This window comes from Zymoseptoria tritici, chromosome 15 (genome assembly GCF_000219625.1).
Source record: "Zymoseptoria tritici IPO323 chromosome 15, whole genome shotgun sequence".
NCBI classification, from domain to species: Eukaryota; Fungi; Ascomycota; class Dothideomycetes; order Mycosphaerellales; family Mycosphaerellaceae; genus Zymoseptoria; species Zymoseptoria tritici.
Genome location: NC_018204.1, coordinates 28,880 through 40,782, shown reverse-complemented (window position 1 = coordinate 40,782; position 11,903 = coordinate 28,880). Strand labels below are relative to the sequence as shown.

General features: G+C 48.4%; 1 protein-coding gene across 1 annotated transcript; it reads right to left on the bottom strand.

Annotated features, from left to right (window-relative positions):
• Nucleotides 1-5,501: 5,501 nt before the first annotated feature.
• Nucleotides 5,502-9,187, bottom strand: MYCGRDRAFT_97617 (uncharacterized protein; the record flags this gene model as incomplete). Its single annotated transcript, XM_003847259.1, has 7 exons — nucleotides 5,502-5,665; nucleotides 6,010-6,165; nucleotides 6,261-7,220; nucleotides 7,310-7,347; nucleotides 8,580-8,667; nucleotides 8,932-8,977; nucleotides 9,164-9,187. 7 exons carry the CDS (start codon nucleotides 9,185-9,187, stop codon nucleotides 5,502-5,504), a joined length of 1,476 nt encoding a protein of 491 aa, XP_003847307.1.
• Between the last annotated feature and the right edge of the window lie 2,716 nt (nucleotides 9,188-11,903).

Sequence of the window (11,903 nt, the reverse complement as noted above, 5' to 3'; positions counted from 1 at the left end):
ATCCCCCGTTAACGAGTACCCTAGAATATAAGGGAAGCTCCTCGTAATTCTACGGCGTAGCTACGAAGGAAGCTAACCTTTAAGTCTAAACGAAAGGTTAATACGAGGGCCTAAGTTTAATAAATCCCCCGAAGGGCCCTAAAGGGTTTTTATTTTATGTTTTTTATACTTAAGGCTAGTCCTTAAGTGCTATTATATAGTTATTTTACGCTAGCTTTCTAGCGTCGTAATCGTATATATAGCCTAGTAGATAAGGGGGCTTAGAAAAAGAAAAGAAAAATAAGAAAAATAACGCTTTTAGTACTCCTACTTAAGCCTACGATTTCTCTACTAATCCTACTTAGACTCAAATTAACCCTTCTTACCCTACTACTACTAGGCATCTTATTCCTTCTTAATTATAAGCCAGGTCTTAAGAGCCGACATTACCGCCTATAAATGTAGCATCTAAGGGGTAATACTCTAATTAGCCTTAAGACGTACTTAAGCTCTAGAGAGAGCTATCTAAACTACTTAATATACGGACTAACGCTTATTAAAGCGGTTACGGTAGAGTTCCGTAATATATTCCGTATAGATCCTCGTACGTTAACTCCCTAGAGGAACCGTAGGACCCTTAGTAAAGTATCCTTAACGCCTATTGTTAGCCCTTAGAGCCGTACCGAAGAAAAGATTCCCTTAGGTAGTAAAACTACTTAAGGGGAGTACTAGCTCGTATATAAGCTAACTAGTAAAGGTTAGAATTAGATCGGAATCGTCGGTAGAGCCTATCCTTACTAGTACTAGGGTTTAATCGATAGCGTATAATAGCCTCTTACCCTTATATATTAAGTCTATAAAATCCTCCGCTATATCGATATACGGTAGGCTTAGGGATTAGATAGGCGGTCGGGGCGTAGGGGCTAGGATTAGCGATCCTTAGATAGGGCCTAGCGTAGGAGCTTAAGGGCTACGACGGTTACTAATCGTAAAAGGGGTAGGAAGAGTACCCCTAAATAGTTAGGTACCTTAAGCGTTAGCCGATATAAAGAGGTTAGAAGTTAAGCGAGGAGGAGCTTAAGAGGGGACCTAGGTCCCTATTCGGAAGAGTAGAGGTACATTAGCTAGACGAGTGTTCCGCCTAGCTTAAGGGTTGTCGCGGCGATACCTATCGTCTATAGTTAAGGGCATTCCTTAAGTAAAGTCCGGAAGCTAGAAGGACGAGGGCCTCGCGCCTAGAGACCCGCTAAATCCCCTTAAAGAGTCTAAGTAAGGACGCTCTAGCCGCGAAGGAGTAGTGTCTATCTCCTTACGTATAGATAAGGGACCCCTTAAGTTAGGAGAACGAGTAGTAACTAAGTCGATATCGTCTATATCGGCGAGGTTCGTCTACCTAGTAAGGAGAGGGTTAAGTAGCTAAGTAACCCTACCTAAACCGGAGTTAAATAGTCTTAGGCTAGTAGGCGGCGGGCTTAAGGGTACTTAAATAGGCTCCTCTAGGAGCGGAATCGGTACCTCCGACTTAAAGTCTACCTACTCGTCCTCTACGTCGTCGTCGCCCTCCTTAGCCTTCGGGTTTCTCTTCTTAGTCCTAGTATTCTCCTAAAGATCGGAATTACCGGTAGAACACCGCCTATAGTAGTTAGTATAGCTATAGTTAGCGTAGTAGCTAAAACATCCTCTACTATTACGATATAACTTAAATAGGCCGGCCTTAAGTTTACCGGACTTATAACCGTAGTTTCTACCTTAAGGACTACTACCTAGGGCCTAAGTAAAGAGAGACACTAAGCGCTATTACTTATAGGCCCTAATAAGGTAACCGTCCGATTTACGCTAGTCTAAGCTACGAAGATCGCTTAGCTTAAATCCTTAGAGCCTATCGATTAGGGTATTAAGTTAAGAGATCGTAAAGGCCGCTAGGAATTAACGGAGATATATAATAGGAGCATTCGATACTATAATTAAGTAATATATAACCTCCTTTATTTATATACTCGTAACCGCGATACGGTTAGTAGCGGCGTTTAGAGTAAGAAGAACTTAGAGTCGAGCGCCGACGGAGGCGTATATAGCGGTACTATTAATATTCCCTTAAGAGTCGAAGCGATCTAGCTTAGGGTATAAGCTACGAAGATCGGGAGATCGATTAAGTACGTTACGAGGTATCGTAGGATCCTATCCTTAAGCGGTAGTACGATTCCTTAAGCTACGTCCTTAGTTCGCGAGCTAAGGATTACGCTAAGGAATTTCGTAATTATTACTTATAGGGGCGCGTATACCTAGTAGCTTAGACCCGAGGCTTAAGGTAGAAATATCGAGCCTATCGCGCTAAGCGTCGTAAGCCGACTTATAGCCGGTAGCTCGCTCGTATCTAAACTTAGTATACTCTATACGGTCGCGCCGAGTTATAATATTAGGCTATATAAATAGTTTCCTTAAGGCGAACTTATCTAGTAGCTCTTAAGTAGCCGTAACGCGCGTAGATTAGTTCTTTTTACTTAAGACCGAGCCGAAAGCTTAAGTTAATATCCGTATATCTAAGTAGCTACGCTTAACCGTCGTAATAGCGTCTTAAATAGCTTTCTTAGGAGGGAACTTAGGGGCTAGCTTTCGAGGAGACCGGCGGAGCTATTTGTCGACCTTATTGTCCTTACTCTTATCGTCCTTCTTACGCTTATCTTTATCGCCCTTCGCTATAGCGACTATTACTTAAGGTGTTATATATTAGAAAGAGGTATAGTAATCGTAGACTATATAAAGGTCTAAGGAAGAAAGGAAGGAAAGGATTACGGAAGTTAATAAAGAAGAGAGGGTTTAAAAAGAAGAATTTAGTCGCTTTTGTATCCTTATAGGGGCGACCTACTAGTAAATTCGACTACGTACTAGTAGTTACTAGCTTAAGGCTTATAATAGTACGTAAATTAGATTATTTACCTACTAGAATTAGCTAGACGATTATACTTAAACCCTTACCTTCCGATTAATTACGGGCCTTCTAGATTACGCTCGTTTATTCGAGATTACGTATACCTACTTAAGAGCATTAATATATAACCTAAGCCTTTACTTAAGGTTGTTACGAACGCTTAAGGTTACGTATTTACTAAAGGGGAGGATATTTAAAAATACTAAAAACCTCCCTTAGGTTTACTTAAACCCTTAAAGCCTTAGGCACCGTTTTACTTAAGGGCTTATTATTATTATATAACTCGCTCGTTTTAGTTAGTCTATATAGCTTAAGGGCCTTCGCCCTTATAATTAGTATTATTCTTTTTCCGCTTTTTTAATTATAGAAAAGAGGGATATTCGGAAAAGGTTGCCGCTAGCGGCGAAGACGGGCTAGAAGGGGTAGAGGAAGAGAAGAGTCGATGTTATAAAGAAGGGTAGGATATCTAGGCGTAAAGCTTTATATATTTCGATACTATCGTTAGGAAACGAGGTATATCCGGCTCGAGGTCTTAGGAAGAGGTTAGTATATCGTATAGAACATAAATGTCGGTTAGCCGTCCTTCTATAATAATTAAGCCCTCTACTTAAATAGCGAGACTCTAATCTAGTATTATATCCCTTCCCCGCCTAGAAGCTATAATAGTTATTACTAACAGCGTAACTAATCGAAGCACTCTATTCCTTACGAAGAGCCGGACGTTATGTTAGAAGCCTTAGGCATTAAGGTCCCTCTTCTATTACTTACGATCCGCTGCCGATCGATAGAGGAATTAGTAAGGTTAAAGTCGGCTATAGAAGCCCAGCTTCGAGTAGTAGATAGGCACTTAGCGTAGGACGACCGGCAAGCCTAGCTGTCTATACCGGAGTTCATCTACCTATTGATTCCAACGCCCGACATCGCAGAAGTCAATACCTAACAGTTATACTAATCTTACAATAAGACTATTTATTCTTAACTAACGACGACAACGAGCTTTATAGACCGGACACTTCTAACGCTCGTAATCGTAGAAGCTAATCCCCGTAATAGTAGACTATCCCTAACTAGCGACTGCCCCCCGCGGCGACGCTAACGAGCTTTACCTAGCTTATAAAGTAACGACCGAGCCCTTTAATACTACACTACGACAGAGGACTTTATTAATCTTAAAAGGAATGTCTCTAGAAACTCTTCTTCTATTCTCCTTACTTAGGATCTCCTCGCTCGGCTTTAGTCTAAGAAGCGCTTACGCGTAATAATTCCTAAAGCGAGACCTACTTAACTCGGTATACTAAACGTAACGTATCCCGGAGTTGCCTAGAGTACGAACGGCCGATAATCCGTTATTAATAGCTTACTAAGCTATAGGAGACTCTATAGGAGACTCTATAGGAGGTATACTACGAATTTCTCTAACTTACTAGCTATACTAATAGCCGGTAGTAATGTACGGTTAGGTAAAGGGGAGATAGCTACGATTAAAATTTATAGGCCTCCCGTAGCGCGCCGCTAATAACCTTTATAGCGACCGGTAATTATATATAATCGCCGATCGCTATAGTCTCTACTAGTTAAGGTATAGCTACGGCTATCTATTTTAATAGATCTATCTTCCTCGTTACCGGGCCTTCCTCGTTACCCGAGCGTTAACTTTATCTCTTCTTTCCGATCGATTACCGCTATAATCTTACTCCCCCGTCTCGTTATAACGACTTATATTAAGGAAAGTAGTCCGTAATAGAGAAATCCTAATATCGTTAAGAGCGAGGAGGTTACGTTAAACTCTCTATAGTACGGGTTTCTCCTTCTAAAAGTTAATAGGTTACTATAACCGGCCGTCTTTATAGCTCCGCGGTAATTTAAATAATAGCTAGCTAAGTAGTATAGGTGCGCTAGCCTAGGGATTAAGATAAACAGGTTCTAAAGTATATAATAGTTAATACTTCTTCGTAAACGAGCTCCTATCTTAAAGAGACTCTCTAGAGATACTACTCTATAAGACGGCTTATCTTTAGAAGGGGCCCGGAGATTACTATCTAGGGGCTACTCTATTATTACCTATCCTATTCTAGCTTATTCTACGAGGTCGTCGAGCCGTCGCCGAAGCGTAAGAGTAATATTACTAGCGTTAATTACGAGCTTATATAGAGTTATAGCGGTAAGAGGCGTAAAGGGTCTTAAAGGCGAAGAAATATAAAGTAGGTTACTACTAGGGGGAGCCTTGCTAAAAGGAGACTAGCGAAGAAGTTTTATATCGTACAACAAAATTCTTCGACTACTTACGGAAAAGGAAAGCATGCGAGGCCCAGCTTAGTCTACTAGAATTGAATTCCGACAGACATCATTACCCGCAACTCTTGCAACGCTGGAGCACGAAACAGCGCCGAACTACACGGAATAATAGCTAAAGTACATTGGAAGCGGAGGAAGCGAAACTCTCGGCTAGGAAAGCTACGATCCCTTTCTTTTGCGTCCAATAAAGAGAAGAAGCACGACTGCTAATGTCCGTCCTGCGAGACGACCACGGACTTGAATGTCGAGGACCAACTCCGCTTAACAACGACAAAGCCCCCTCCGTAGTAGAGAGGTCCTAAGTCGTCGTCACCTGGCCCAGTCCGTTCTTCGCGCGTGGCGAGCAGCAGCTTTCGATGTCGACGAGGCCGTTGATGCCCGACCCGGTCGGACAATTCCAGCCGTAAAAACGACTGTCGACCTCACCACGGTAGTCGACGAGCGAGGTTCGACGGGGATCGCCTAGAGGAGTATAACGTCACGGAGCGTAGGACAGTATCCCAAGTACAGAGCAAGAATCCGTAAAAAAAAAAAAGTCAGCTTAGTCCTGTACCTTGACAAAGGGATAACGAGGGCGAACGGGCGAGAGTTAGACAATACCTGCAAAGCTACTTCAACAATCACAAAAAATACATCTACTATCTTTCTACTATCCTGACACATCCAGTCTACTGGAAACATACACCTCTCCCTCGTCGCGGGTCCCCTGTTCTATTGTACATGCATGAGCTCCAGATCCGATCCCCTCCCTCTCCTTCCGATACTCGTACACTTTTATCTCGCTCCGTCCTACTGCGAGCACGCACCACGCTTCCCTCCCTGCTCCTCCTCCTCCCCCAATCCCACCCCATCCGCGACTCTCACTCCCCAGAGAACGTCCAATACCAGTTCTCCAGCTCCGTCTCTTCGACAGTCCGCGACGAGAGATCCACTGCCTGCGGCGGTGACGACTGCGAGGAGGACTGGGACGGACAATAGCTGGTAGGAGGACTGTTGGTGGAGTCGAAGTGCTCGTTGTTAGGGGTACTGCTGCTGCGGAGGCCGCTGCTGGTCATACGAGCCAGCTTCTCGATGGAGGGAGATGCAGCAGCAGCAGCGGTGTCGGAGAGATACGTGGGGAAGAGGTCGTCGTCGGAGAGGGTGATGTACGGCCACCAGCTGTCGTCGGTGCAGGAGAGGATGGGGGACAGATCGGGGGTGTTGGGTCCGGGGAATGTGTTTGGTATGATCAGACTCGCGTGGCCGTTGTTCTTCTGTGCTTCATCTCCGAGAACATCTCCACGGACCTGGCCTGTAGCGTCGAGTGTTGGCGGACCGGAAGAATCTTGACGGACGAAAGGGTTGCTCCACTGCGGCGCGTGATCATCGTGGAACGGACGTGCCCGCTTGGTGATCGGCGGCTGGGTCGTATCCTCGTCGTCCGCCCCACGGAGACGCTTCTTTGAGTGTTGAGGGTTCTGAGGGATCATCGTCTGCAGCATGGCTGCGACACTCTCAAAGTCATGATCTTCGCCTCCCGCGGCAAAGAGGAGCGTCGGACACTTGAGAGCCTTATCCAAGACGCTCTGCACGCGCGTCTTCAACGCGGGTTGGTGCTTCCGTGGGTCGTGCTTGGAGCAGAAGGTGTTCTTCGCGATTAGCATCCCAATACGTGCAATGCAGACGATGGTATCGTTGTCCGACTCTTTCTCCATCCGAGACTTGTGGAAGTGCAGGTCTTCGAGCAGGTTGGCGATGCGAGCGGTCCGGAAAGCTCCCAGCGCGCATTGGCATGGGAAGAACTGGTTTTTGGAGTGCACTACGATCGGGCAGGTGAGAGCCTTGGTGCTGTTCAAGGAACCCATGATCTCCAACTCGCCGCCATAGTGGTAGTGAAGATCGTCCAGAGTCGTGCGTGCCATGAAGGAATGCGGCGGTGGGAGGGATTGATGGGTAATGGCGGTGGATCGATGTATTCGGGTCTGAATTCTGGCAAGACGCTTCCTGAAAGTGGGTGGGTTGGTTTCGGTTGATCGATCTGATTAATGAGAGTGTTATGGTTGCCTGGAAAGAGAGGGTCAATGGAAGTCGGGCGTGGTTGGACAGGAGGTTTGTTGTTGAACTCACAAATGAATGAGAAGAGCTGAATACTGACGAGCACTCTGCTGTAAAGACGGTTATCCAGAACCGAGCGATCCGCAAGGAACAAGGATGAAAACAGGAAGACACAAGATGGCAAACGATGGAACGAACGATTGAACCGGATCATTGAGGAATCCCAGTAACCTCTGGACATAGCAGAAGCGCTGGCCACAAGAAAGATTCCTTTCAGCAGGTTTCCTGCTACTCCGTCCTCGAGCCAAGAATGTTGCCATAGCAGAAGGAAGACAGTCAGTCGGAAAGCTGCAGGATTGAATGAACATGCGGGAGACGGCAGCCGATGAAGAGGATATTCAGTTCATGGCTGGGCTGGGTAAGCAGGGATGTTGTCGGCCTCCAATGTACGAAACGAAGGGGAGGGCGGGTATGTGGAGATGACGACGAGGAGGGAAGGATGAAGCGCAGAGTATCTTCCATACCATCGACATGGCATTGGAAGGTCCAATGAGTGCAAGCTAGGCAATGGCATTGGATGTACTGGCGCACATAGAGCCTACCAACTCAACACAGACCTTTATCGCGACCTTGACGTACGCCTGGACTGACATGTTCCAAGAGCCAGAAGCGCACCAAGCCGTGGAGTCAGAGGCTGGGAACGTGGACGTACTCGTACCATGTTGCTCTCGCTAACGCCGCCGCCGCCGATAGGACATGTCGTGTCTGTGCGGGGCACCTCGCTCCACAGACACGGGCGCGAGCGAAATGACGTTCGCATATGGCTGTCCATGTCGCGTGCCGAGGGGTTGGGTTGGGTTGACGCACGGGGCGCAGCCAGGCTGTCGGGTGTGTGCCAAAAGTTGCTCGCTTGCGGCCTTGGTTTCAGTCTGCCAGTCGCGCGTTTGCAGGATGGCGAGGGCGATGGCGATGGCGATGTTGCAATTCAATAGGCAGCATCGCTGCCGGTACCGGTCGACGACTTTGGCACACCAAAGGGAAGGTCGGAGACCACATGGGTCAGAAGAACATGCCCGGCTACGGAGTGCGTGGCCGTCACGGTGAGCTCCCTGTCACCATCTCGCCTGCATGAACTGGCGGTAACACTCTGATGCATGCATCCATCGTTCACAGATCCGTGGGCGCCGGGCGGCGGGTGTCGTTTGCGCGATGAAACCAGTTCACGGACGGGAGGGAGAAGCCGCAGGTGGAGGGAGAAGAAGCGGCAGGTTCTCGCGGATGCGATGTGATGTGCCATGTCGATGCCCATGTTCCTCCACTGTGCTTCCAGCTTATCCCTTACATCTCTTCTCCGTTATTCCGTACATCTCTCATGATCCTCCCGTCGCAATGTGTAAGCCATTGTCGTCTCGGCTCGACCGCCACGAAAGCTGATCTGCGTCCAGAATCACAGATGACCATTGGAAAATCTCACCATCAGTCCGGTGGATTTCGATCAGTCGGTGAGTCGGTCGGTCGATGGGAGATGTCGACATGTGAAGATGTCGATGTCGATGCATGTCGATGTCTTCCGTGGCGTGGCGTGGCGGGTCCCGAATTCCGAATTCCGAATTCCCGTCCAGGTCAAATCCACGTCACGTGCAGCCCCCGCCCTCTCCAAGAAATTGAGGATTTCAATTGATACGGTAAGGTACGATCGGATGGGATGGATCGAACATGTTTGGTCGGTCTGAACGAAACCTACGTGTTGCAGTGTACATACAGCCATACCTTGCCCATGAACTTGATCACGCGAATGAGATCTTCGGGGAATGTTCTTACACCGTTCCCTTAACCACGACCACTTTTATGACAGGCATTGGCATTCTGCTTCTGGACTAGAATAGCAGGAGTCCCAGCTCGTCTTCATCTCCCGTCATCGCCTACCGTGACGAGTGTGATCAACTTCATCGTCACGTTCACCTTTGCCCTTCCTTCAGCCTTGCAGGTTAAGGTATCCTATCCGTGTCCACCGCAATCGCCTTGTACCCGACTTGACCACTGTGAGATGCTGGCAACACAGGCGTCTCGCTCGTCGTGGAGCGGTAAGTGGCTGTGATTATCGCAGTGACGGGCTGAAGTCATGATGATGACGTCGTCGTCGCGACTCCGTGGGTCGATCGGTTAGCGTGGGTGTCCAACCTCGCTGGGAGTCGTGTGGAGGATGGACGGTAGAATATGCTGGCTGGATGTCGTTTGCGGCTGTGCTGCGCGGACGGAGGAGGCGGCTGTGACGATTGCGATGGCGATGGGACGACGGAGTCGACGGTGGGCGGCAGGTGGAGGTGGAGGTCAGATTCGAGGTATTATCGGTGTCGTTGTCTTGTCGACGACGGCAGAACAAGGCTCGGATTATCGGTGTCGTTGTCTTGTCGACGACGGCAGAACAAGGCTCGGATTCGGGGTCGGGGTGGTGACCAGTCTGATGAGATGAGATGAGATAGGATGGAAAGTTGACGGACTTCACTTCTCTGACAGATGGCGTAGACGCTTCACCAATATTATCGGGAATGATGGCGACACCGCTGCGTACCTCGATGCGATGGCCGACTCGATGGGACCTGAGGGTGCAAGAGAAGAGAAGACAGGACAATGGAACCGAAGGCTTTGCACATCTCATCGCGACTTCTTCCTTCCAAACCTCGACGCGAAAAAGCAAAAAAACCCTCTTCCGTCCTCACAGAAGAATCCTGCAGTCCAGGTGCACCTCAGAGCCACGTACGCAAAAGACGACGTATCCCCAAGACGCCCAAGAACCTCCCTCCCACCGTGGCGACACTTATGTGACGATGTTGTCGGTCGTCGGATGACATGAGAGATGATGACATGAGAGATGACATGGCATAGTGGAGGACGCAAGGAGAATTGAATCTTGCCCTGACATTGAATCTTGACATTGAATCTTGACGGGGATGGATTTCTGCCTCAGGATTGTCAAGGTCATCGAGGTCGCAATCCAATGGAAGATTTTGACTAATCGACAGCGCCGGGTGAATTTCTGCCTTAGGCATCTAAGGTGTCACGTCCTACTAAAGTCATGTCCTGCTAAAGTTACGTCCTATAGGACTAACGTCCGCCAAAACTTACGTCCTCCAAAACTTACGTCCTCTAAAACTTACGTCCTCTAAAACTTACGTCCTCTAAAACTAACGTCCTCTAAAACTCACGTCCTCCAAAACTCACGTCCTCCAAAACTCACGTCCTCCAAAACTCACGTCCTCCAAAACTCACGTCCTCCAAAACTCACGTCCTCCAAAACTCACGTCCTCCAAAACTCACGTCCTCCAAAACTCACGTCCTCCAAAACTCACGTCCTCCAAAACTCACGTCCTCCAAAACTCACGTCCTCCAAAACTCACGTCCTCCAAAACTCACGTCCTCAAGTTTCAAGCCGCTTAACAAACGTCCAAGCGCCTTTGCGCCAGCACAAGACCAGTTGTCGTTGACGTTTCTTTGTCCCTGTCACCACGACGTCTACAACGTTTTTCGCCGCATCGATATGCCTACATCACTCGCGGCGCTCAACTTCTTCATTCCAGCATGGCTGCCACCACATCTCCCTCTGATAACATGGATGCAGCCATCCCTCCCTCCGCCGCCGATCTAGACCATCAACGCACACTTATCTCGAGGCACCAGCACCTCCAAGACGTCGCCAAGCTGATCCAAGTCTCCAAGACCAACGCGAAGACATATGGCGCCTCATTGCGAAAGTCGAGAACCGTACATCTACGCCGCTGTCCAGTCGCAGATTGCGCCAGGTTCACATCTCCGATCATCTCGAGAACCCTGGATCTGGATGCTGTGGAGTGAGTTTTGAAAGAGAAGGATAGAAGACTGGCGGACAAATTGGATGAAATACGCGATGAGAGGAAGGAGTACACCATGGACAATAGCAGTGGATACTTGCGACTGCATCATGAACCGGCGGAGCTATGGTGGAAGGTGCCCTTGTGCATCCTCATCCCCCTTATGTTCGTTTGCCTCCTTTCGACAATCTGCTGGGGAGGTGCTGGCGGTTATCGCACCGGTGGTTGAGATACAGGGTCAATCGATCACATACTGCTCTAGTCTGGAAGGACGATGTATTCGGCGAGGAGGAGTGAAGGAAGGTGAGAGCAAGAAAGGACACTGGGGCAAACCGCCCAGCGAAAGTTGTCTTGGACAAGGACATGGCAAGGGAACGATCTGGTGGTGCCTTCGTCTTCGAATCAGGCATCGTATTTGGAGCTTCATGATACCACTTCCAGGAAATTCTCATCGCTCTTCTTTCGGTCTTCTTGCCTTTGGAGGATGCAATGTCATTCTCCACATCCGAAGTCTCTGATGACAGGTGAGACCAAGTATCCGCTACTGAGACATTTAGAACCTCCCACCCCGTCCACGTTCAACTGAAGCGGCCTGTCGAACCGATACAGTCATCGCCCAACGCTGCGCGGTATGCCGCTGGAGAGACCGTTCCACACGCCATGAAGAGATGCGAGACGATCATCAAGTGAAATGCATCGGCGCAAGTGTGCTTCTACTCCCATGGTCTACCGCAGTAGCTAATCCCCTTGGGCTCCGCCAAAAGCAGCACTTTGCCTACGGAGCACAGCAGCCTGGAAAGCTCGAACATGCGGAGATC